Source organism: Alosa pseudoharengus, unplaced genomic scaffold (assembly GCF_046254945.1).
Source record: "Alosa pseudoharengus isolate Yale_2024_CS ecotype anadromous, Long Island Sound unplaced genomic scaffold, YU_APseudo_1.1 YU_APseudo_1.1_scf_2, whole genome shotgun sequence".
Taxonomy (NCBI): Eukaryota; Metazoa; Chordata; class Actinopteri; order Clupeiformes; family Clupeidae; genus Alosa; species Alosa pseudoharengus.
In genome coordinates, this window is record NW_027468663.1 from 39,938,381 (window position 1) to 39,964,854 (window position 26,474).

General features: G+C 37.1%; 1 protein-coding gene across 3 annotated transcripts in view; it reads right to left on the bottom strand.

Moving 5' to 3' along the window:
• Positions 1 to 1,720: 1,720 nt before the first annotated feature.
• Positions 1,721 to 26,474, bottom strand: part of LOC143134533 (zona pellucida sperm-binding protein 4-like) — a 60,396-nt gene continuing 35,642 nt past the window's right edge. For all 3 annotated transcript variants that reach the window (XM_076294981.1, XM_076294980.1, XM_076294979.1), the window contains 7 exons: positions 3,345 to 3,535; positions 3,154 to 3,251; positions 2,920 to 3,077; positions 2,641 to 2,833; positions 2,379 to 2,520; positions 2,203 to 2,278; positions 1,721 to 1,869 (listed from right to left, as the gene is read on the bottom strand). In XM_076294981.1, the coding sequence (XP_076151096.1) occupies positions 1,793 to 1,869; positions 2,203 to 2,278; positions 2,379 to 2,520; positions 2,641 to 2,833; positions 2,920 to 3,077; positions 3,154 to 3,251; positions 3,345 to 3,535 (935 nt within the window). In that variant the 3' untranslated portion in view covers positions 1,721 to 1,792. The remainder of the gene's footprint in view (positions 1,870 to 2,202; positions 2,279 to 2,378; positions 2,521 to 2,640; positions 2,834 to 2,919; positions 3,078 to 3,153; positions 3,252 to 3,344; positions 3,536 to 26,474) is intronic.

The window sequence follows — 26,474 nt, forward strand, 5'->3', positions numbered from 1 at the left end:
AAGTCTATCAACGTTTTTGTTCTTAGACATTTATTTCAAACATAATTTCAAGACACAAATTGGATACTTCAGTTACCTTGGTGCAGAAATCCCAGAGAGTAGGCTACCACACCCCAGAGTGATAGGCCTAGCGTTCTTATGCGTTCAGTGTGTGGGGTATAAACAAGCTGAGAATTTAGCGGTGTCACGTCTGCCTGTCACAGACGTGGGGAGCTCTTTGAAGCTTGGGATAATGTGATACAGTCACTACAGTAACAGTATTTTATTTTACTTCTTATGTAATTTTTAAATAAATGCTTTGTTTAAATGCTGTTGGAACAAATAGTTGATTATAAAGGCAACTTTCTGTTGCAATTTTCTGTGTGTTCTGGACTGGTAAACCAACACTTGTTAAGTTCTAACGTTGCATAAATATTAACTGCAAACACACAGTGGAGAGTTGATTTGGTTTATACCAGACAATTTAAGTAGGCCTAACTAGGCTATTTGATCATGTAGTCTATGTTTGGATCATAGGCATGATGATTCATTCATGGCTTCATAAAATATCAACATCCCATGTTGCTTTTTTCTACCATTGGCCCAAGTAGTGACCAGTATTCTACCATTGGCCCAAGTAGTGAAAACAATTGTTTGAAAACAATCAATGGTATTATCTTAATATTCTGGCAAGTTTAAAATATGATGGTCGAAAGTGGGCCAGAGGTGGCGATCCGATATCTGGAAATCTGATCTCACTATGGGTTTGTGTTCACAATTTGGTCCCCCTCACTTTCAAAATATCTTCTGCGCCCCTGCCAACAAGTATTTCTCCTGAGACCTTGAGACACCCGGAAGGTGTGTGATGCTGAAGCATGTCTGATAGAATTAGGTCTCTAATTAGGTTTAGATTTATAAACAAGCAGTGGTGCTTTAAAGTCACTTCTGTGAATTACTGCGAGCCAGTGCAGGGACTTAAGTATTGGAGTAATGTGGTCAGTTCTTAGTTTTTGTGGGAACCCTATGGCTACTGCATTTAAAAAGGAAACTTATTTGTTTCTTGTTTTTTTCTGCCTTTAATCTAACCCATCATAGGTTATGTTCTAGACATTAAACTAATCTAAAGGCATTAGTTGTATTGCTTATTTAATCAGTACAACAGTTTACAGCTATACTAACATAATTGCAAAAGAGTTTTCTAATGATCAATTGGCCTTTTACCATGTTAAACTAAGATTAGCAAGCACAACATGCAACAGGACAGATGGTTGCAGTAAATACTGCATTAAAAAGCAACCATTTCCTGATACAATAGTAATTTTCAAACTGAACAATGTACTGTATCTATGATTTGTTTGTTTTTTAATGTCCAACACATTTTTATTTCTATTCTCTTGAAAACTCCAAACGTGTGACTCCAAACCTCAAACTTTGTGTGTGTGTGTGGGTATAGGCAATTACTATGGGCCGGGTACACTTGCAAGGAGACTTTGTGCACATCCCAGGTGCTGAACAAAAAAGTCAAGTTTTGTGAAAAAAGTTCGCACACTCCTTGGTATTCTTTTTCGATATCCTTTTTTGAGTTTATTTTCTCATTTGGCAGATAACGTATGGGTATACATTTCTTTCTTTCTTCACTTACACACAAAAACTATGTGGTACTGTTTTAGATTTGGACAAGTTCTGCATACTGAAGTACGAGGAATAAAAACAATCAGTCACTATTTTCATAGGGTCAAGCTTTAATTGAATCCAAAATCTGTTTTGAACAGGTGTAACTCATACATCTGTCCCCAGTTCTCTGATGAATACATCAGGCTTTGATCCTAACTGCCCCACTTGACACAATAACAGCAGCTTCCTCCTGCTTCACTGCAGAAACATCCCTCTCTGCAGAGATGAAGAAAAGCAAACCATTGGTTAACACAGAAGAATAGATTAAAGCTACATTGTGTAATTTCATGGGTTAATTCTTGGGGGAAATTTTGCCATTTAGCGGTGAGATGGTATATTACAACACTGCAAGCACGATTTACTAGCTACGGAAGCCTAGCATACGTTAAGATATCATACACTTCTTTATCAAGTAGAGTTGAAAGAAAAATTTTTTTTTTGTTAACAATCGACCCAAAATATTACACAATGTAGTTTTAACCATTGGTCACCATTGGTTAACACAGAAGAATAGGGGCAACTTCTCTATTACTGTCAGGGAATACTCACTGTATCGCATACACGATGGCTCACAAGAGACTCCTGCTGAAGGCTGGCACACAGAGGTTTTACAGTGAATGTACACCTGAACACAGACAAAACAGACAGGCACAGGTATCAGCCACACCAATCAAACCGCCTTTCAGAGTAAAGTGTATTAGCAGTGCCGTCATAAAAAACATTACCGTTTCCTGCGGGGGGGAAGTGAACTGTATGTCAACAAATGTGAACATTTTTAGGATGAAACGCCTGTAGTGGGAAGGGAAGTCAACATCTTGCGAGATTGGCACCAAGGTGGTTAGATAACGATCATCCATGTAGGGGCATCTGCAGAGAGACTTGGGGTTACAGATTGATCTATTCACTTATTCACTGTGCACGTAGCCTGCAGCTGACCATGGAAGAGGTCATATCTAGTGGGTCTAATTCCAGCCGTTGGCTCCTTACCCATCCACCAGAAGGTCCCACTGTGGCATGCTAGTAGGTTCTTGAAAGGGTGTCGTCCAGCAGTTGCCCAGGGTTAGAACAATGTTTGGATCTGTCCTCTCCAGGAGGCGCACCTCAACGTATACAGGATCTCGCAGAACTTTAGTGACTGGGTAGTCACTTTGAGAGTAGTATGATGTGTAGGCTACTGACTCTGCAGAAGAAAAGACAGTTATAGCAAAAGAGTCTCACAATCTGGTGTGCTGCGGATAAGTGAGTGATTGGGACAGTTCAGCATACCTTCCATGCATCCCTTTGAGGCACATACACCATTGCCCAATCTGAGCTCCACTCTGAGAGGCCCTGGCTGATCCGCTCCAAAAGGAGGGGGAACAGGGAGGACCTCAACTAGCAATGCCTTCACTGATATGCCGGTGTAACGACATTGGAGAGACACCCTAAAGCCAAAGGAAACACAGATTAGCAAACAGAAAAAGAAAACGTAATAGTCAACTGCATGTACTGTCCACTCACTCATAAAAACTGTCTCTTGTGATGGAGCCCCGGGGTCCAATGCCAACTTCGTATGAGGAGGTCATTTTGTTCTCGTAGATCAGTTGGTCATTCTCCTCCTGCGAACAGAACAATTGCACACATTCCTTATTCTCTCTGTGCTAAATGTAACATTTAGCGCATGATGATCATCACTGTTGAGGCAGACCCACCCTCATGAGAGTACCACAGGCTGTTGCTGCAAATTGGTAGATGGCAAAGCCAGAGTTGGAGTCCACAGGGCGACAACTGGGTTCACCCGAACCACCCAGGAAGATGACAGAGTCCAGATTTAGGCGAGGCAAGGTGACATCCTTGGCGACCACAAGAATGATCTGAGCATCCAGGGTGCAATGCAGAGTCACTGAGAATCAAGTGAAACAGAGCAAAGCAAAAACATAAAAATAAAATCAAAACAAGTATACTCCAAGTGGCTACAATTTTAAATAAAGAAATATAAAGAAAAAGACGCAAACAAACCTACCTGTGTTCCCATAATAGCACTGACTACCATCAAAGCAACAGTTCATTTTCTGACACTCTGCAGCACTGGTACCAGATAAACCACAATGTATTCTGTCAGAATCCAGTACGTTGCATATATTGATCTGTATCTGAGGATCCTTGGGTAGTTGTTTTTGAGGTGGTGTAGCTGGCCTTTTAGCTGGAGTCTGCGGATATTTAGCTGGAGTCTGCGGACGTTGAGCTGGCTTTTGAGCTGGAGTCTGCGGAATTTGAGCTGGCCTTGGAGGTGGCTTTTGAGCTGGAGTCTGCGGAATTTGAGCTGGCCATTGAGCTGGCCATTGAGCTGGCCTTGGAGCTGGCCTTTGAGCTGGTGTCTGCGGAATCACCTTTGCCGTTTTCAGTGGGGGTTGAAAGTTTTTAATGGACGAGCTCGAAATTATTTCTGACCATTGCGATGACAATGCACTGGTCCCCAGCCACAGTGCCGCAAGCACAACGCCAATGCAACACAGCTGCTTCTCTAGAGCCATGGCTGCCCTTACCAAATTTCAGCCACTACCAGTGAACCAGGGTCTATTTTATGCCTTAGAGGAGTGACAGAGTTCCAAAACACCCCCCCCCCCCCCCGTAATTTAATTGGTTAGCTCCTCCTCAGGGCAGTGATGTCATGTGCTGCAATTTAGGCAAGATATCTCATGGCACAGAAAAGTTGAAAAGAGGAGATAGTGTAGAGTGGCATCAACTGTCTAAATCAAACAAAAACATCCCAGAAATGACACAACACATCATTTATTGTGTTAACTTATTGTTGATAGTTTCTCGTGGAGATTCAACCAACATTTGTACAGAATGTCCTGACAAGGTTGTGTTAACCTGACATTGGGAATGACATCCAAAGGTGGTTCAATTACCTCATGTGAGTTGAGTTCATATCAGTTCAGGATTAAACAGTTACATTTTGTCAGTGCCGGTTCAGACCTCCATGGGGCCCTAGGCAAAATCCTGCTAAGGGGCCCTCCTACCTGAACTCTGAGGGCCAAAATGTAATCATTTATATATATATATATATATATATATATATATATACGCCTGTTTGCTTTTGATGTTTGCTGTTACAAAAAATAACTGCAGTTTTTTCGAAGTACAGTTCAGTTATAGTAGGCTATACAGTGCAGTAGCCTAGTATTTTCATGTCCAAAATATTGCATTTCTGTAGTAAATTACAGTACTATGCAGTACAATGTCATTTTTGTGTCCAAAATACTGCAAGAACTGTAAATAGTATTTGTAAGTATTTCCTCCAAAACTGTGGTTTCGATAATCAGAGTAGGAGGCACCAGTGAGATACACATGGTTTGGTTACAAAAGAATTTGAATCCTTTTCAAATTTTGAAAAGCTTATAGGCCTATATGTTATAATGATCTAAACCAGGGGTTCCCAAACTTTTCCATTACAAGGCCCCCCAAATACCACTAGGTTCTGGCCAAGGACCTCCTTGATGTATGGCAAATTTAAAAATAAAGCTAAAAATTAAGCTAATCCTAATAATTATTTTAGCCACAAGCACTTTGTGATGGAGCATACAGTGTGTAAAAATTACATTTGGGGCTTTCTGCTATATGAGAGCTATCACTCTACTATTATTCCCAGTCATTATCATGAAAAACTAGAAAATGTAATTTCGAGGAAATTACCAGTGCATGAAAATATAAACATACTGTATATTAACATAAAATGCCAAACAAACTTTTATTTGGAAACAGTTGGCAGGAGTCATAGTTGATAACAACTGAAAGTTGAAATGGCTTAACAGTCAAATAGTTGAGTAGTTTAAATAGTTAAATTATTTCATAGTGAATTATTGTAGTGAGGACATTTATTTTGAAACAGTTGTGGGCAGAGGAAATAGTAGTCTTAAGAGAGCCAGATTGTATGCTTAAAGCCTGATACAGAGTATATCGTTTAAAAGTTGAATGTAGATAGTGTAATGGATGTTTATAGACAGAAAGTTGAATGGATGTTGATAGGTAGATTGTTTAATGGATGTTGATGGATAGTTTAATGGGTGGTATGAGTGAATGGTTTGAAGATGATGAATGGATAGAAAGTTGGATGGAATGTGCCTTATATCCTTGTAGAATGGAGAGACACAGAGAGAGTTGGCCTAATTAAGCAGAAATCAGTTGATACAGGTGCAATCAGTTTAACTGGCCCTTTGATGGGTCCTAATTGAGCAGCTGGAAGTTGATACAGGTGCAAATCAAGTTAATTGGTCCATTGTGATGTCATAGTGCTAATGCAAAGTCTATGGGGGAAAATAAGCTTGTTAATATCTCAAAAAGTATAAAGTTTACAAAAGTGAAAAATACATTCCTCAAGTGTCCTTTTCAAGACCTACGTTACAAAGTTTGAACGAAGTTTCTACGTTAAACAGTCGAAGCTGAATTAGACGCAGAAATTTGGTGGGAAGAATAATAACTAGAAATGCAATTCCAAGAAATTACCAGTGCATGAAAATGCTAAAGTTGTGATGTTAAATGTTTTTGACAGACTGGAAGTTTAATGAATGTTGATATTCAAATAGTTTAATGGCTGTGTATAGGTAGATATTTGACGATAACTGAAAGTTGGAATGGCTCTAATGTTTGCTAGCAGTTATACTAAGATTTTTAACTATGCTAACCATGTTACTTAGCTAACTTAGCTAACGTTTTCTAGCAGTTTTGCTGAACATGCTAACTATGCTAACAATGTTAGCATGCTAACTATGTTAACCATGTTACTTAGCTAACTTAGCTAATCATTTTTAGCAGTTATGCTAACTATGCTAACTATCATGTTAGCATGCTAACTATGTTAACCATGTTACTTCGCTAACCTAGCTAATCATTTTTAGCAGTTTTGCTAAAAATGCTAACTAGCATGTTAACATGCTAGCATGATAACTATGCTAACCATGTTACTTAGCTAACCTAGCTAATCATTTTTAGCAGTTTTGTTAAAAATGCTAACATGCTAACTTTGTTAACCATGCTAACTAGCTACAGTGGGTAGGAGTCATAGTTGATGAAAAGTGTTGACATAGTTGATGACAAGTTAAAAGTTGTTGATAGACAGCTAGTGAATGTATATAGTTTAAAAGTTTAAAAGTTGAATGTAGATAGTTTAAAAGTTGTTGATAGACAGCTAGTTTAATAGATAGATAGTTTAACGATAGTTTAAAAGTAGACCGTTTAAAAGTTGAATGTAAAAAGTTCAGTAGTTTAATGGGTTACATTGTTTAACAGTGGATTATTGTAGTGAGGACTTTTATTTTTAAACAGTTTTGGGCAGAGGAAACAGTTGAATAGGATGTGTAGTCTTAATTGACCCAGATTGTATGCTTAAAGCCTGAGGCTGCAGGTGGCCTGAACACCTGCCATAGGATTCTAATTGCTTAACGGCCGTATTATGATGTCATAATCGGCAATGTTAAGTCTATGGGGATTTTTAAAAAGTTTTTCTTTAATAGTTTAAAAAGTATAAAAGTTTCAAAGTTGAAAAGTCATACCAACCCGATCTGTTTGAAGACCTACGTTACAAAGTTTGAATGAAGTTTCTAAGTTAAACTGTTCAAGAGAAATTGCGTACGGAAAAAGTGGTAAGCGGAATAATAATAACTAGAAATGCAATTCCAAGGAATTACCAGTGCATGAAAATGCTAAAGTTGTGATGTAAAATATCATGTATAGTTAAAACAGATAATACAGAGATGGTTACTACGGTGATGCTAGGATAGACATGGTGGTTGCATAGCTTAATAAAAGTTGATAGCTTAAAAGTAGACTGTTTAAAAGCTGAATGTAGATAGTTTAAAAGTTGTTGATAGACTGGAAGTTGAATGAATGTTGATATTCAAATAGTTTAATGGCTGTGTATAGGTAGATATTTGACGATAACTGAAAGTTGGAATGGCTCTAATGTTTGCTAGCAGTTATGCTAAGATTTTTAACTATGCTAACCATGCTACTTAGCTAATGTTTTAATGCAGTGCTAGCAATGCTAACCATGCTACTTAGCTAACGTTTTCTAGCAGTTTAATGAATGTTGATATTCAAATAGTTTAATGGCTGTGTATAGGTAGATATTTGACGATAACTGAAAGTTGGAATGGCTCTCATGTTTGCTAGCAGTTATGCTAAGATTTTTAATTCTGCTAACCATGCTACTTAGCTAATGTTTTATAGCAGTGTTAGCAATGCTAACATGCTGACCATGCTACTTAGCTAACTTAACTAACATTTTCTAGCAGTTTTGCTAAACATACTAACTATGTTAACCATGTGACTTAGCTAACCAAGCTTATCATTTTAGTAGTTATGCTAACTATGCTAATTAACATGTTAACAATGGTAGCATGATAACTATGTTAACCATGTTACTTAGCTAACTTAGCTAATCATTTTTAGCAGTTATGTTAACTATGCTAACTAGCATGGTAACTATGCTAACCATGTGACTTAGCTAACCTAGCTAATCATTTTTAGCAGTTTTGTTAAAAATGCTAACAATGCTAACATGCTAACTAGCTACAGTGGGTAGGAGTCATAGTTGATGAAAAGTGTTGACATAGTTGATGACAAGTTAAAAGTTGTTGATAGACAGCTAGTGAATGTATATAGTTTAAAAGTGTAAAAGTTGAATGTAGATAGTTTAAAAGTTGTTGATAAATAGCTAGTTTAATAGATAGATAGTTTAATGATAGTTTAAAAGTAGACCGTTTAAAAGTTAAATGTAAAAAGTTCAGTAGTTTAATGGGTTACATTGCTTAACAGTGGATTATTATAGTGAGGACTTTTATTTTGAAACAGTTTTGGGCAGAGGAAACAGTTGAATAGGATGTGTAGTCTTAATTGACCCAGATTGTATGCTTAAAGCCTGAGGCTGCAGGTGGCCTGAACACCTGCCATAGGATTCTAATTGCTTAACGGCCGTATTATGTCACAATCGACAATGTTAAGTCTATGGGGATTTTCAAAAAGTTTTTCTTTAATAGTTTAAAAAGTATAAAAGTTTCAAAGTTGAAAAGACATAGCAGCTTTGTCCATTTGAATACCTACGTTACAAAGTTTGAATGAAGTTTCTAAGTTAAACTGTTCAAGAGAAATAGCGTACGGAAAAAGTGGTAAGCGGAATAATAATAATAAGTTGTTGTTGCCTAGGAAGAACAGTACAGTATAAAAAGCCTTGGAAGAACAGTACAGTGCATTTTCATGCACTATAATAATAATAACTAGAAAAGCATTTCCTGAAGGAAATATAGTGCATGAAAATGCAAAAATATGATGCGTTCATATAGTTAAATTATTTGCTTGGTAGATAAGGTTTAATATAGTTGGAATGACTGAACAGTTAAATAGGTTGATAATTGAAATGGTTAAATTATTTAGGGAGATACTTGACGATAACTAAAAGTTGGAATGGCTCCAATGTTTGCTAGCAGTTATGTTAACTATGTTAACAAAGATAATAATGCTAACCAAATGACTATGCTAACTAGCAGGCTAACAATGTTAAAATGCTAACTATGCTAACCATGTGACTTAGCTAACCTAGCTAATCATTTTTAGTAGTTATGCTAACAGTGCTAACTAGAATGCTAACATGCTAACTATGCTAACCATGTTACTTAGCTAACTTTGCTAATCATTTTTAGCAGTTTTGCTAAAAATGCTAACTAGCAAACTAACACGCTAGCATGCTAACTATGTTAACCACGTTACTTAGCTAACTTAGCTAATCATTTTTAATAGTTTTGCTAAAAATGCTAACTTGCATGGTAACGTGTTAGCATGCTAACTATGCTAACCACCTGACTTAGCTAGCTAATCATTTTTAGCAGTTTTGTTAAAAATGCTAACTAGCATGCTAACGTGTTAGCATGCTAACTATGCTAACCATGTGACTTAGCTAACTTAGCTAATCATTTTTAGCAGTTTTGCTTAAAATGCTAACTAGCATGCTAACATGCTAACTATGCTAACCAAGTTACTTAGCTAACTTAGCTAACTAGCTACAGTGGGTAGGAGTCATAGTTGATGACAAGTAACAGTTACAATGGCTGAACAGTTAAAAAGTTCAGTAGTTTAAAGGCTTAAATTGTTTAACAGTGAAATATTGTAGTGAGGACTTTTATTTTGAAACAGTTTTTTGGCAGAGGAAGCAGTTGAACAGGATGTGTAGTCTTAATAGGGCCAGTTTGTATGCTTAAAGCCTGAAAGTGGCAGTTGATCCAGGTGGCCCGAACACCTGCCACAGGATTCTAATTGCTGTGATGTCATAAAGGGCAATGTTAAGTCAATGGGGAAATTTTGATAGTTTTTAATTAATAGTTTAAAAAGTATAAAAGTTACAAAGATGAAAAATACATAGCACTCTTATCCCAAGTAAGACCTACGTAACAAAGTTTGAATGAAGTTTCTACGTTAAACGGTTGAAGCTGCATTAAATGCGTTAGAAGAAGAAGAACAGGAAAAGCATTTCCTGAAGGAAATATAGTGCATGAAAATGCAAAAATATGATGAGTTCATATGGTTAAATTATTTGCTTGGTAGATAAGGTTTAATATAGTTGGAATGACTGAACAGTTAAATAGGTTGATAATTGAAATGGTTAAATTATTTAGGCAGATAGTTGACGATAACTAACAGTTGGAATGGCTCCAATGTTTGCTAATAGTTATGCTAACTATGTTAATAAAGATAATAATGCTAACCAAGTTACTATGCTAACTAGCATGCTAACAATGTTAAAATGTTAACTATGGTCACCATATGACTTAGCTAACTTCGCTAATCATTTTTAGCAGTTATGCTAACTATGCTAACTACCATGTTAACATGCTAGCATGCTAACTATGGTCACCATGTGACTTAGCTAACTTCGCTAATCATTTTTAGCAGTTATGCTAACTATGCTAACTACCATGTTAACATGCTAGCATGCTAACTATGGTCACCATGTGACTTAGCTAACTTCGCTAATCATTTTTAGCAGTTATGCTAACTAGCATGCTAACATGTTAGCATGCTAACTATGGTCACCATGTGACTTAGCTAACTTCGCTAATCATTTTTAATAGTTATGCTAACTATGGTAACTAGCATGCTAACATGCTAACATGCTAACCATGTGACTTAGCTAACTTAGCTAATCATTTTTAACAGTTATGCAAACTATGCTAACTAGCATGCTAACATGCTAACTATGCTAACCATGCTACTTAGCTAACTTAGCTAATCATTTTTAGCAGTTTTGCTAAAAATGTTAACTAGCATGCTAACATGCTAACTATGCTAACCAAGTTACTTAGCTAACTTAGCTAACTAGCTACAGTGGGTAGGAGTCATAGTTGATGACAAGTAACAGTTACAATGGCTGAACAGTTAAAACGTTCAGTAGTTTAAAGGGTTAAATTGTTTAACAGTGAAATATTGTAGTGAGGACTTTTATTTTGAAACAGTTATTGGCAGAGGAAGCAGTTGAATAGGGTGTGTAGTCTTAATAGGGCCAGTTTGTATGCTTAAAGCCTGAGAATGGCAGTTGATGCAGGTGGCCCGAACACCTGCCATAGGATTCTAATGTCATAAAGGGCAATGTTAAGTCAATGGGGAAATTTTGATAGTTTTTAATTAATAGTTTAAAAAGTATAAAAGTTACAAAGATGAAAAATACATAGCACCCATGTCATAAGTAAGACCTACGCAACGCAGTTTGAATGAAGTTTCTACGTTAAACGGTTGAAGCTGCATTAAATGCGTTAGAAGAAGAAGAAGAAGAAGAAAAAGCCTTGGAAGAACAGTACAGTGCATTTTCATGCACTGTAATAAGAAGAAGCCTAGGAAGAACAGTACAGTGCATTTCCATGCACTGTAATAAGAAGAAGAAGCCTAGGAAGAACAGTACAGTGCATTTTCATGCACTGTAACTAGAGAATGTAATTCCAGGGAATTACGAGTGCATGAAAATGAAGCTAGGACACACATAGCATAGCTTAATAAAAGTTGATAGTTTAGAAGTAGACAGTTTAAAAGTTGAATGTAGATAGTTTAACAGTTGTTAATAGACAGATAGTTTAATAGACATATAGTTCAATGAATGTTGAAAGTTTAAAAGTTAAATGTAGATAGTTTAAAAGTAGTTGACAGACTGATAGTTTAATGTGTGTTGATAGACAAATAGTTTAAAGGCTCTAAATAGGTAGATAGTTGACGATAACTGACAGTTGGAATGGCTCTAATGTTTGCTAGCAGTTATGCTAACAACGCTAATTATTTTGACCAAGTTACTTAGCTAACTTAGCTCATGTTTTCTAGCAGTTTTGGAAAAAATGCTAACAATGCTAACTATGCTAACCATGTGATTTAGCTAACTTAGCTAATCATTTGACTGAACAGTTATATAGGTGGATGGTTTAAAAGGTTAAATTATTTGCTAGGTAGATGAGGTTTAATATAGTTGGAATGACTGAACAGTTAAATAGGTGGATAGTTTAAATGGTTAAATTATTTGCTAGGTAGATGAGTTTTAATATAGTTGGAATGACTGAACTAGGTAGATGAGGTTTAATATAGTTGGAATGACTGAACAGTTAAATAGGTGGATGGTTTAAAAGGTTAAATTATTTGCTAGGTAGATGAGGTTTAATATAGTTGGAATGACTGAACAGTTAAATAGGTGGATAGTTTAAATGGTTAAATTATTTGCTAGGTAGATGATGTTTAATATAGTTGGAATAACTGAACTAGGTAGATGAGGTTTAATATAGTTGGAATGACTGAACAGTTAAATAGGTGGATAGTTTAAAAGGTTTAATTATTTGCTAGGTAGATGAGGTTTAATGTAGTTGGAATGACTGAACTAGGTAGATGAGGTTTAATATAGTTGGAATGACTGAACAGTTAAATAGGTGAATAGTTTAAAAGGTTAAACTATTTGCTAGATAGATGAGGTTTAATACAGTTGGAATGACAGTTGAATAGGTGGATAGTTTAAAAGGTTAAATTATTTGCTAGGTAGATGAGGTTTAATATAGTTGGAATGACTGAACTAGGTAGATGAGGTTTAATATAGTTGGAATGACTGAACAGTTTCTCAGGCTTATAGCATAGAATGAGACTGTATGCTTAAAGCCTGAGAAACTGACAGTTGATCAAGGTGGCCTGGCCACCTGGCACAATATTCTAATTGCTATGATGTCATAAAGCCTGAGAAACTCAGTTGATCCAGGTGGCCTGGCCAGAGCCATATATGAGCCATCCAGGTGGCCTGAACACCTGGCATAAGATTCTAATTACAGTGCATGAAAATGCACTGTACTGTTCTTCCTAGGCTTCTTATTAGAGTGCATGAAAATGCACTCTACTGTTATCCGAATTATTCTTATTAGAGTGCATGAAAATGCACTCTACTGTTATCCGATTTATTCTTATTAGAGTGCATGAAAATGCACTCTATTGTTATCCGATTTATTACAGTGCATGAAAATGCACTGTACTGTTCTTCCTAGGCTTCTTCTTCTTATTCTTATTAGAGTGCATGAAAATGCACTCTACTGTTCTTCCTAGGCTTCTTCTTATTATTATTATTACAGTGCATGAAAATGCACTGTACTGTTCTTCCTAGGCTTCTTCTTATTACAGTGCATGAAAATGCACTGTACTGTTATTCCAAGGCATTTTATTACAGTGCATGAAAATGCACTGTACTGTTCTTCCTAGGCTTCTGATTACAGTGCATGAAAATGCACTGTACTGTTCTTCCTAGGCTTCTTCTTATTACAGTGCATGAAAATGCACTGTACTGTTATTCCAAGGCATTTTATTACAGTGCATGAAAATGCACTGTACTGTTATTCCAAGGCATTTTATTATTAGAGTGCATGAAAATGCACTCTATTGTTATCCGAATTATTCTTATTAGAGTGCATGAAAATGCACTCTACTGTTCTTCCTAGGCTTCTTCTTCTTCTTCTTCTTCTTCTTCTAACGCAGTTAATGCAGCTTCAACCGTTTAACGTAGAAACTTCATTCAAACTGCGTTGCGTAGGTCTTACTTATGACATGTGGGCTTTGTATTTTTCATCTTTGTAACTTTTATACTTTTTAAACTATTAATTAAAAACTACTCAAAATTTCCCCATAGACTTAACATGGGCTGATGACATCACAATGGACTAATTAACTTGATTTGCACCTGGTATCATCTTCCAGCTGCTCATCTAGGCCCCATCAAAGAATCAGTTCAACTGATTGCACCTGTATCAACTGCTTTCTACTGAACTAGACCAACTCTCTCTGTCTCTCCATTCTACAAGGATATAAGACACATTTCATCCAACTTTCTATCCATTCATCCTCTTTAAACCATTCACTCATCCACCCATTAAACTATCCATCAACATCCATTAAACAATCTGCCTATCAACATCCATTCAACTTTCTGTCTATCAACATCCATTACACTATCTACATTTAACTTTTAAACTATATACTCTGTCTCAGGCTTTAAGCATACAATATGGCTCTATTAAGACTGCCGTTAAGCAATTAGAATCCTATGGCAGGTGTTCGGGCCAGCTGCATCAACTGCCAGTCTCAGGCTTTAAGCATACAAACTGGCCCTATTAAGACTACACATCCTGTCCCAACTGCTTCCTCTGCCAAAAACTGTTTCAAAATAAAAGTCCTCACTACAATATTTCACTGTTAAACAATTTAACCCTTTAAACTACTGAACTTTTTAACTGTTCAGCCATTGTAACTGTTACTTGTCATCAACTATGACTCCTACCCACTGTAGCTAGTTAGCTAAGTTAGCTAAGTAAAATGGTTAGCATAGTTAGCATGCTAGCATGTTAACATGCTAATTAGCATTTTTAGCAAAACTGCTAAAAATGATTAGCTAAGTTAGCTAAGTCACATGGTTAGCATAGTTAGCATGTTAGCATGCTAGTTAGCATTTTTTGTAAAACTGCTAAAAATGATTAGCTAAGTTAGCTAAGTCACATGGTTAGCATAGTTAGCATGCTAACATGTTAGCATGCTAGTTAGCATTTTTAGCAAAACTGCTAAAAATGATTAGCTAACTTAGCTAAGTCATATGGTTAGCATAGTTAGCATGCTAACATGCTAGTTAGCATAGTTAGCATAACTGCTAAAAATGATTAGCTAAGTTAGCTAAGTAACATTGTTAACATAGTTAGCATGCTAGTTAGTATAGTAACTTGGTTAACATTATTATCTTTGTTAACATAGTTAGCATAACTATTAGCAAACATTGGAGACAATCCAACCGTCAACTATCTGCCTAAATAATTTAACCATTTCAATTATCAACCTATTTAACTGTTCAGTCATTCCAACTATATTAAACCTTATCTACCAAGCAAATAATTTAACCATATGAACTCATCATATTTCTGCATTTTCATGCACTGTATTTCCTTCAGGAAATGCTTTTCTAGTTAGAGTGCATGAAAATGCACTCTACTGTTCTTCCTAGGCTTCTTCTTATTATTATTATAGTGCATGAAAATGCACTATATTGTTCTTCCAAGTCTTCTTATTACAGTGCATGAAAATGCACTGTACTGTTCTTCCTAGGCTTCTTCTTCTTCTTCTTCTTCTTCTTCTTATTATTATTTTTCTTCTTCTAACGCAGTTAATGCAGCTTCAACCGTTTAACGTAGAACCTTCATTCAAACTGCGTTGCGTAGGTCTTACTTATGACATGTGGGCTTTGTATTTTTCATCTTTGTAACTTTTATACTTTTTAAACTATTAATTAAAAACTGCTCAAAATTTCCCCATAGACTTAACATGGGCTGATGACATCACAATGGACTAATTAACTTGATTTGCACCTGGTATCATCTTCCAGCTGCTCATCTAGGCCCCATCAAAGAATCAGTTCAACTGATTGCACCTGTATCAACTGCTTTCTACTGAACTAGACCAACTCTCTCTGTCTCTCCATTCTACAAGGATATAAGACACATTTCATCCAACTTTCTATCCATTCATCCTCTTCAAACCATTCACTCATCCACCCATTAAACTATTCATCAACATCCATTAAACAATCTGCCTATCAACATCCATTCAACTTTCTGTCTATCAACATCCATTACACTATCTACATTTAACTTTTAAACTATATACTCTGTCTGAGGCTTTAAGCATACAATAAATATGGCTCTATTAAGACTGACGTTAAGCAATTAGAATCCTAGGCCAGGTGGCCAGGCCACCAGCATCAACTGCCAGTCTCAGGCTTTAAGCATACAAACTGGCCCTATTAAGACTACACATCCTGTTCAACTGCTTCCTCTGCCAAAAACTGTTTCAAAATAAAAGTCCTCACTACAACATTTCACTGTTAAACAATTTAACCCTTTAAACTATTGAACTTTTTAACTGTTCAGCCATTGTAACTGTTACTTGTCATCAACTATGACTCCTACCCACTGTAGCTAGTTAGCATGGTTAACATAGTTAGCATGTTAGCATACTAGCATGTTAGCATGCTAGTTAGCATTTTTAGCAAAACTGTTAAAAATGATTAGCTAAGTTAGCTAAGTCACATGGTTAGCATAGTTAGCATGCTAACATATTAGCATGCTAGTTAGCATTTTTCATAAAACTGCTAAAAATGATTAGCTAAGTTAGCTAAGTCACATGGTTAGCATAGTTAGCTTGCTAGCATGTTAGCATGCTAGTTAGCATTTTTTGCAAAACTGCTAAAAATGATTAGCTAAGTTAGCTAAGTCACATGGTTAGCATAGTTAGCATGCTAGCATGCTAATTAGCATTTTTTGCAAAACTGTTAAAAATGATTAGCTAAGTTAGCTAAGTCATATGGTTAGCATGCTAACATGTTAGCATGCTAATTAGCATAGTTATCATAACTAATAAAAATGATTAGCTAGGTTAGCTAAGTCATATGGTTAGCATAGTTAACATTTTAACATTGTTAGCATGCTAGTTAGCATAGTAACTTGGTTAACATTATTATCTTTGTTAACATAGTTAGCATAACTACTAGCAAACATTGGAGCCATTCCAACTGTTAGTTAAAGTTATCATCAACTATCTGCCTAAATAATTTAACCATTTCAATTATCAACCTATTTAACTGTTTAGTCATTCCAACTGTATTAAACCTTATCTACCAAGCAAATAATTTAACCATATGAACTCATCATATTTTTGCATTTTCATGCACTGTATTTCCTTCAGGAAATGCTTTTCTAGTTATTATTATTCTTCTTCTAACGCACTTAATGCAGCTTCAACCGTTTAACGTAGAAACTTCATTCAAACTATGTTACGTAGGTCTTAATTAGGACATGTGAGCTTTGTATTTTTCAACTTTGTAACTTTTATACTTTTTAAACTATTAATTAAAAACTAATCAAAATTTCCCCATTGACTTAACATTATGATTATGACATCACAATACGGCCGTTAAGCAATTAGAATCCTATGGCAGGTGTTCGGGCCACCTGTTTCAACTGCCAGTCTCAGGCTTTAAGCATACAAACTGGCCCTATTAAGACTACACATCCTGTTCAACTGCTTCCTCTGCCAAAAACTGTTTCAAAATAAAAGTCCTCACTACAATATTTCACTGTTAAACAATTTAACCCTTTAAACTACTGAACTTTTTAACTGTTCAGCCATTGTAACTGTTACTTGTCATCAACTATGACTCCTACCCACTGTAGCTAGTTAGCTAAGTTAGCTAAGTAACTTGGTTAGCATAGTTAGCATGCTAGCATGCTAGTTAGCATTTTTTGCAAAACTGCTGAAAATGATTAGCTAAGTTAGCTAAGTCACATGGTTAGCATAGTTAGCATGCTAGTTAGCATTTTTTACAAAACTGCTGCTAAAAATGATTAGCGAAGTTAGCTAAGTCACATGGTTAACATAGTTAGCATGTTAACATGCTAATTAGCATAGTTATCATAACTAATAAAAATGATTAGCTAGGTTAGCTAAGTCATATGGTTAACATAGTTAACATTTTAACATTGTTAGCATCCTAGTTAGCATAGTTACTTGGTTAACATTATTATCTTTAACATAGTTAGCATAACTACTAGCAAACATTGGAGCCATTCCAACTGTTAGTTATCGTCAACTATCTGCCTAAATAATTTAACCATTTCAATTATCAACCTATTTAACTGTTCAGTCATTCCAACTATAGTAAACCTTATCTACCAAGCAAATAATTTAACCATATGAACTCATCATATTTTTGCATTTTCATGCACTGTATTTCCTTCAGGAAATGCTTTTCTAGTTCTTATTATTCTTCTTCTAACGTAGCTAATGCAGCTTCAACCATTTAACGTAGAAACTTCATTCAAACTATGTTACGTAGGTCTTATTTAGGACATGTAGGCTTTGTATTTTTCATCTTTGTAACTTTTATACTTTTTAAACTATTAATTAAAAACTACTCAAAATTTCCCCATAGACTTAACATGGGCTGATGACATCACAATGGAGTAATTAACTTGATTTGCACCTGTATCTTCTTCCAGCTGCTCATCTAGGCCCCATCAAAGAATCAGTTCAACTGATTGCACCTGTATCAACTGCTTTCTACTGAACTAGACCAACTCTCTCTGTGTCTCTACATTCTACAAGGATATAAGACACATTTCATCCAACTTTCTATCCATTCATCCTCTTCAAACCATTCACTCATCCACTCATTAAACTATTCATCAACATCCATTAAACAATCTGCCTATCAACATCCATTACACTATCTACATTTAACTTTTAAACTATATACTCTGTCTCAGGCTTTAAGCATACAATATGGCTCTATTAAGACTGCCGTTAAGCAATTAGAATCCTAGGCCAGGTGGCCAGGCCACCTGCACCCTATCAGTTTCTCAGGCTAACCTTTTACACTATCCACCTATTTGACTGTTCAGTCAGTCCAACTATATTAAACCTCATCTACCTAGTTCAGTCATTCCAACTATATTAAACCTCATCTACCTAGCAAATAATTTAACCTTTTACACTATCCACCTATTTAACCGTTCAGTCATTCCAACTATATTAAACCTCATCTACCTAGTTCAGTCATTCCAACTATATTAAACCTCATCTACCTAGTTGTCATTCCAAGTATATTAAACCTCATCTACCTAGCAAATAATTTAACCATTTGAATCCTATGGCAGGTATTCAGGCCACCTGGATCTCAACTGCCAGTCTCAGGCTTTAAGCATACAAACTGGCCCTATTAAGACTACACATCCTGTTCAACTGCTTCCTCTGCCAAAAACTGTTTCAAAACTAGATGTACCGCGTAGCGGTACAAAATATGACCGCCGCTCAGTCCTGCACATCCATTCCGCGAAAATAAATCATATTAATGAATTTGTCTCCATCTTCTACTCCATCCCCCACTCTTGAAACTTTTGTGTATGCTTGTTTGGAATGTGTGTTTGCACACATTCTGCACACAAAGTAGCCTACTGGCGCTGCAAAGGTGAATAGATTTGTTTCTGGGCCAAAAAATCTGTAACATTGTTATAAAACCTTTAAAATCTCTAAACAATCACAAGTAGGGCAGTTCATCACAGTCCATCCATTGCAACTGGACTGATGAAAGGTACACCTGTAGGCTACATTGTATTTGGGAAAAGCAGAAGGTAGCAGCATAATGTATTTATTTATTTATTATTAAACAAAACAATCCCTGTCAGTTCCATGCAGTTTTCAACAGCTATCAAGAAGAGAGGTCATGTCATGGATTTTTGTGAATGTTTCTTCTTCTACATATGCATAAGTTTAGTCATCTAGTTCAAATGATATTCAGCTTTATTGTCAATGCACAAATTAAATACCAGTAGTCTAAAACAAAATGCCGTTTTACCCAGTGGTGCAAATAACTGACATGTCCAAAAGGGCCTTCATGAAATGCGTTGCGAGACTGTTCATACACATTTTAACGGGCAAAGTTGTAGAGCTACTCTCCGTTATTGTTTGTGCAAATAATATGCTGATTCATGTTCCCTTGCATTTTGCAACCATTGAGGTCCATGGTTAAGCTCAATCTTTTGACGCAATCTTTTGATTTTCACCCAGCCTAGTCCATGGTAGGCGCCCGATAGAAATATTGTTTAATTTTGCGATTGAGATATCCACGCACTGGCGCCCCCCCTGTGACGTGTTCGCCCCCCGAGAGCTATTCTAAATGCAAAAATGCATAGAGGGAGTTATGACAAAACCGTGACTGTTAACAAACTATAAGCTATATAAGGTAGGCCCTATGCTAGGCCTATTACACAACACTAATTGTCGCTAGGCTATGCTGGCGACCCAAATAAAATCTCTGTTGGAACCAATGGCTTACACCTTACAGTATCAAGCTGCCACCTCTTGGCGAAAAGTTAATAGTTTTGCATATCAGTAGTAATAAATTTCACGTAGCTGTGAATCACGGAAAGGGCGAATGAAGTGGACACTTCTAAATGGAACCCAACCCACTGTACAGTAGCTCAAGGTCTGTGGCTAAAGCAGCCATAATGAAAGCGTTATCATTGTTTGGATACTTCACACACACGTGTTTTTTAATCGCATAGACTACAACTACCAAGCTGGAATCAAAGCACATCGACTCCCCTCTCACACCCTAAACACGCACTTCGAACAAACAAAAAGCGCCTCAGTCTCACGGAATAGCCATAGGCAAAACTGTATCTGACCGGTGTAACGTTGGTACTAAATCATCCATCGCAAAGAATGATTTTTGTAGCATGTGCAACAAATATGTGTAGGTACAGCCCTGCCCTGAATACATCTCAACGTGCGCTCTAAAACATCTGGTTTAAATGGAGATGTAGATCATCACGGGATCATAGACAGGTTATCTTTCAGGTAGCCTATATATTTTCCATTAAAAAACCATCACGTAGCGAACGTGTTGTGGCTAACTCACTTAGCTCCTGTTAGTAGCCTAGGTTATGGTCATAAGCAAATGAGATGACAGTCGAAAGATACAATTAGTGCTGTTATCGATTTGCTTGGTAGCCTATAAACGCATTTATGGTTTTCTACAAATACATCAATAATCAAATTGGCCTCCATCACTCAACCATGCTAACGGTAACATTATTTTACCTACGTTCTGCTATTGATAGGATTAACGTAGCCTGCCTACCTGCAGTAAAAAACAAGCATGTCCGATAAACATTCTCAGATTTATTTCGGCTTCAAGAGGAAATGGGAATTACATGTCATGCAGAAATCATCCTACCCTTAGACGTTCTCTGCGGTAAACTACTGTAGCCTACAGTCTTGTCCTTGTAGGAGTGTCTTTCCAACCCACTTTAGATTAACTTCCAACAAAATTACGTCTCACTGCAACGATGCGCCATCTAGTGGACAAACGACTACTTATCGCCAATATTGGAAATGCAGCCATGATGATGATGATGAATATTTATTTTGGCTTTCTTTTAATCCTACTGAATTTGTAATTATGTATCGGCCGTTCTAATACCGATAGTATGTGGGTGCCTGTGTGTGTGTGTGCATGTGTATATGTGTGCACCACCATCTACAGGCCAATGAGTGTAGAGTCACTAAATGTGCACATAACTTAATTTTTTAGACCCCCCCATGGATGAAATTCTACGAAACTTGGCATACCCCCAGAGAATGTCAGGTTAATCATACACATAAAATTTGGTGCAGTTCTGAACGTCTTTACTGAAGAGAGGGGCGATTAAAGCAGAATGATATTGCATTTTCATTTTTTACCGGGGGGGTGATTATGGGCTAAGTTGATGTGGGCCCTTGAGACCAACATACCATAAAAATGTCTTCATCCTCGGTGCCACGGTTCAGGTAGTTATTTAGGAAATACTGCATTTTTTGGGTTTCGGGGGGCCCAGCGCGGAGGGGGAGTGGCCCCCGGGGACCAAACGAAATTTTTCCGTAAAAGTCTAGTGGGGCTACATACCCACCAAATTTCATGTGCCCCGGTGTTTCGGTGCCCCGGGTATCGTTGACCAAAATTTCAGGAAGTAGATGACGGAAAAAAAAACAAAAAAAACAAACAATCCCTATATGACCGCTTCGCTAGCTTCGCTAGCGGCGGTCATAATAAAAGTCCTCACTACAATATTTCACTGTTAAACAATTTAACCCTTTCAACTACTGAACTTTTTAACTGTTCAGCCATTGTAACTGTTACTTGTCATCAACTATGACTCCTACCCAGGGCATGAAATTGGCACCCGCCCACACGCCAAATGCGGGTAACTTTTGTGATTGGCGGGTGAAACTGTCAATGTACCTGCCACGTTGGCGGGTAGCCAATAAGACAACACAACACTGAGCAAGGAGATGCACTGTCCAGATTGCCGTTTGTAGGCTATGGCTCGGAGAAAGCGAGATCAAACCCATTTACAGGGTTGGGTAGTAGCCTAACGCGTTACATTTTTTTTTCGAGGAACGGCAAACGACTTTCCTTTTTCAAAACGGTAGCCTACTTCTACTCTTACTCAAGTACATTTTTGAGCCAATAATCTACTCTTTTACTCTGCTACATTTCTATTGCCTTACGTTACGAGTAGCCTACAAGTTTATTATTGGAGAAAGTATCTCGAGGGAGAAAAGCGCACCTCTCCCCGGAGAAAACAGGGCTTCAGAATGCGTTAGCCCACGATTATAAAAGCAGCCTACTAACAGCTCAGTTAACACAATGACGTACAGTTGCTGCATCTTCTGGTGAGGCTGCCAGAGTAGCAACGAGACTAGAGGTAGGCTATGACATGACACGGAAACTTTCACGTATATTCATTTCTGGCCAGCATCGTTCAACAATCACATTGGACAAGGAAAGTAGGCCTGCAACTTAATTTACAAGCAAAGCAAATGCACTGGAAATCGAGCATACAAGTTAGAAAAAGCCTAGCATTCATTTATGTAGCCTCAATGTTGCAGGACATGACATGAGACGGTCGGCTGAGAAAACAGATAGCCTGCTCTGTCGCTCTGCCCGAGTGGATATGCCTAGGCTATTTTAGCCTAAATATAGGTTTACCCATAATATAGCCATTGTTTTTAGGTTACATTGTCGCGGTGGAGTTATAACCAGACTTCTAGCAATGCAAAGCAGAAGAATCAGCTGCAATGTATTGGAAGACTGCTTTTCAATCCATAGCCACGTAATGCTTATTTATTCTGGCTATGATAAAGTATATTAAATAAAATATATTTGAATTGGGCTTTTAAAATATGTTTGACTATATGATTAGCCTACAGAGGAGGAGAAAAGCAAATAAGCATAAAGGATACTTTTGTATCCCTTTAAAGGTCCATCAAAAATATAAAAATCAAGGCCTACAAAAAAAGTACTTTTTTGCTTTTACTTGAGTACTGTGTAATGTGTATTCTGTACAAGTTCAAGAGTCGTTCACCTTTATTTTGGGCACAAAATAATTTTGGCTGGTAAAAAACCACTGTGGCAGGTGGATTTCAAAATTCACCTGCCACAGTGGCTGGTGGACAAAAAAGTTAACTTCAGGCCCTGCTCCTACCCACTATAGCTAGTTAGCTAAGTAACTTGGTTAGCATAGTTAGCATGCTAGTTAACATTTTTAGCAAAACTGCTAAAAACGATTAGCTAAGTCACATGGTTAGCATAGTTAACATGTTAGCATGCTAGTTAGCATTTTTAGCAAAACTGCTAAAAATGATTAGCTAAGTCACATGGTTAGCATAGTTAGCATGCTAACATGTTATCATGCTAGTTAGCATTTTTAACAAAACTAGCAAAACTGCTAAAAATTATTAGTTAAGTTAGCTAAGTAACGTGGTTAACATAGTTAGCATGCTAGCGTGTTATCATGCTAGTTAGCATTTTTAGCAAAACTACTAAAAATGATTAGCTAAGTTAGCTAAGTAAAATGGTTAGCATAGTTAGCATGCTAGTTAGCATAGTTAGCATAACTGTTAAAAATGATTAGTGAAGTTAGCTAAGTCACATGGTTAATATAATTAGCATATTAACATGCTAATTAGCATAGTTATAACTAATAAAAATGATTAGCTAGGTTAACTAAGTCATATGGTTAGCATAGTTAACATTTTAACATTGTTAGCATGCTAGTTAGCATAGTAACTTGGTTAGCATTATTATCTTTGTTAACATAGTTAGCATAACTGCTAGCAAACATTGGAGCCATTCCAACTGTTAGTTATCGTCAACTATCTGCCTAAATAATTTAACCATTTCAATAATCAACCTATTTAACTGTTCAGTCATTCCAACTATATTAAACCTTATCTACCAAGCAAATAATTTAACCATATGAACTCATCATATTTTTGCATTTTCATGCACTGTATTTCCTTCAGGAAATGCTTTTCTAGTTGCTATTGTGATGTCATAATCTAATGTTAAGTCAATGGGGAAATTTTAGTAGTTTTTAATTAATAGTTTAAAAAGTATAAAAGTTACAAAGTTGAAAAATACATAGCTGAAGTCACATAAGTAAGACCTACGCAATGCAGTTTGAATGAAGTTTCTACGTTAAACGGTTGAAGCTGTATTAAACGCACAAAAAGCATTAGAAGAATAATAATAAGAATACTTCGGATAACAATAGAGTGCATTTTCATGCACTCTAATAAGAAGCCTAGGAAGAACAGTACAGTGCATTTTCATGCACTGTAATAAAAAGATTTGGAAGAACAGTATAGTGCATTTTCATGCACTATAATAATAAGTCGGAAGAAGCCCGTGGAATAACAATACAGTGCATTTGCATGCACTGTAATAAAAATAATAAGTCGGAAGAAGCCAGAGGAATAACAATACAGTGCATTTGCATGCACTGTAATAAGTTGGAAGAAGTCTAAGGAATAACAATACAGTGCATTTGCATGCACTGTAATAAGAAGAAGTTGCCTAGGAAGAACAGTACAGTCAGAGGCGATTCTAGACCTAGAGCTTTGCTGGGGCACAGGCCCCCAACTCCCAATACATAAAAAAAAAACATTTAAATGCGCGCAATATGAAATAAATAGCTTTTTTGTCTAGCCCCCATCATGTCCTCATCCATTTCTTGCCTGTCTCTCTCATCCTCCTCCTCCTGCCTGGTACTGGACTGCCCAGCCTGTGCTCTTTCTCCCCTCTTCTCCTTCTTTTCGACCTTCTTCTCCAGCACTCTCTCCCTCAATTGTTGTAGCAGCCACTGCAGCAACATCCAAACACATAGGCATAGGTAGGCCTACTGTATACTCACTGCATGAATTTAATTGGCTTTCCTACACAAGGGAAGCTTATTTTTAGTCAAAATTGAGATATACTTCCCTTCCAGGCAAGGGTCCTGTAGTCATCCTGGCAATACTGCAGTTCTTTGTAGCTTAAATAGCCTACTAAAGCCTTCATACTGACTTTTGGTGATAATTTGCAAATGTAGCCTAATAATCTACACAGAATCAGATTATTATAGGCTACATTTACAAATGCAGCAAACTTATTTAAGTTTGCCATTAAACCATTGATCAAATCACAGCACTGGCTATTATCAGCATAAATGTTACCTTTAATGTGGGCAATTATCATACCTCCCTTGTCCTCCTCATCTCTCCTCACTTTTCCTTTCCCTCTGTTCAGGAAGAATTGTCTGAAGTCCATCTCTGAATAGTTTATCAGAAGGCTATGTTTAGTTTTACAGTAGGACAGCTTCTCAAACAGTATAGGCTACTTTTACAGGACTCTCTCTCCAGTATACGTATAAATCATTAATTGTCCGCATGTGTGCATGCAGCCTACACATGGTGTGAGTGTGTGGGTGAGGGAGAGCTCAAGCTGGTAAACTGTTGCTAAATTTAGGCTACGACGCTAAGCATTGAAAAACAGATGCTAATTATGTGGGTAACATTCTCTAACAGCGATCAACTTGTCATTTTTTCTGTCAAACAAGTTGTGAATTTGTTGTAACATTAAAACAGGGGACGACTTACTCTGTGCACAAAGTGATATGACGAGCTCCAGCGGACGAAATACTCGGAAGAATCATGTTAACGATTTTCATTGGTTGTTGCGTTCAATCTTACCCAGCTACAGAGGTGCTATTTCCTGATTGGCTATTACCCAGACGGCACACATAAATCTTACCGATGTCGGGCCGATGAATGCCGTTAGTCTAGAAGACATCGCATAGGAAGCGTTTGCTCATTGGCAAGACATCGCCGAGATGTCGGCAAATCATCGAAAACGACAATGAGCCAATGTTTCAACGACTCATCGTTTGCTCATTGGCAAGACATCGCCGGGATGTCGGCAAATAATCGAAAACGACAATGAGCCAATGTTTCAACGACTCATCAAAGCTGCCCACCCCTGGCTTATACGACCAGGGCATGAAATTGGCACCCGCCCACACGCCAAATGCGGGTAACTTTTGTGATTGGCGGGTGAAACTGTCAATCTACCTGCCACGTTGGCGGGTAGCCAATAAGACAACACAACACTGAGCAAGGAGATGCACTGTCGGGATTGCCGTAGGAAATGTACTCTTTACTCCGCTACATTTTCAATTGCCTTTCGTTACGAAAACAAGTTTATTATTGGAGAAAGTATCTCAAGGGAGAAAAGAGCACCTCTCCCCGGTACACAACGGCATGGGAGAAAAGAAACAGGGCTTCAGAAAGCATTGCTACGTTTCCCCGCGATTATAAAAGTAATGGCTGGCCTATGTAGCCTACTACACAGAAGTAGATGTTCTATATAGCTAACAACTCAGTTA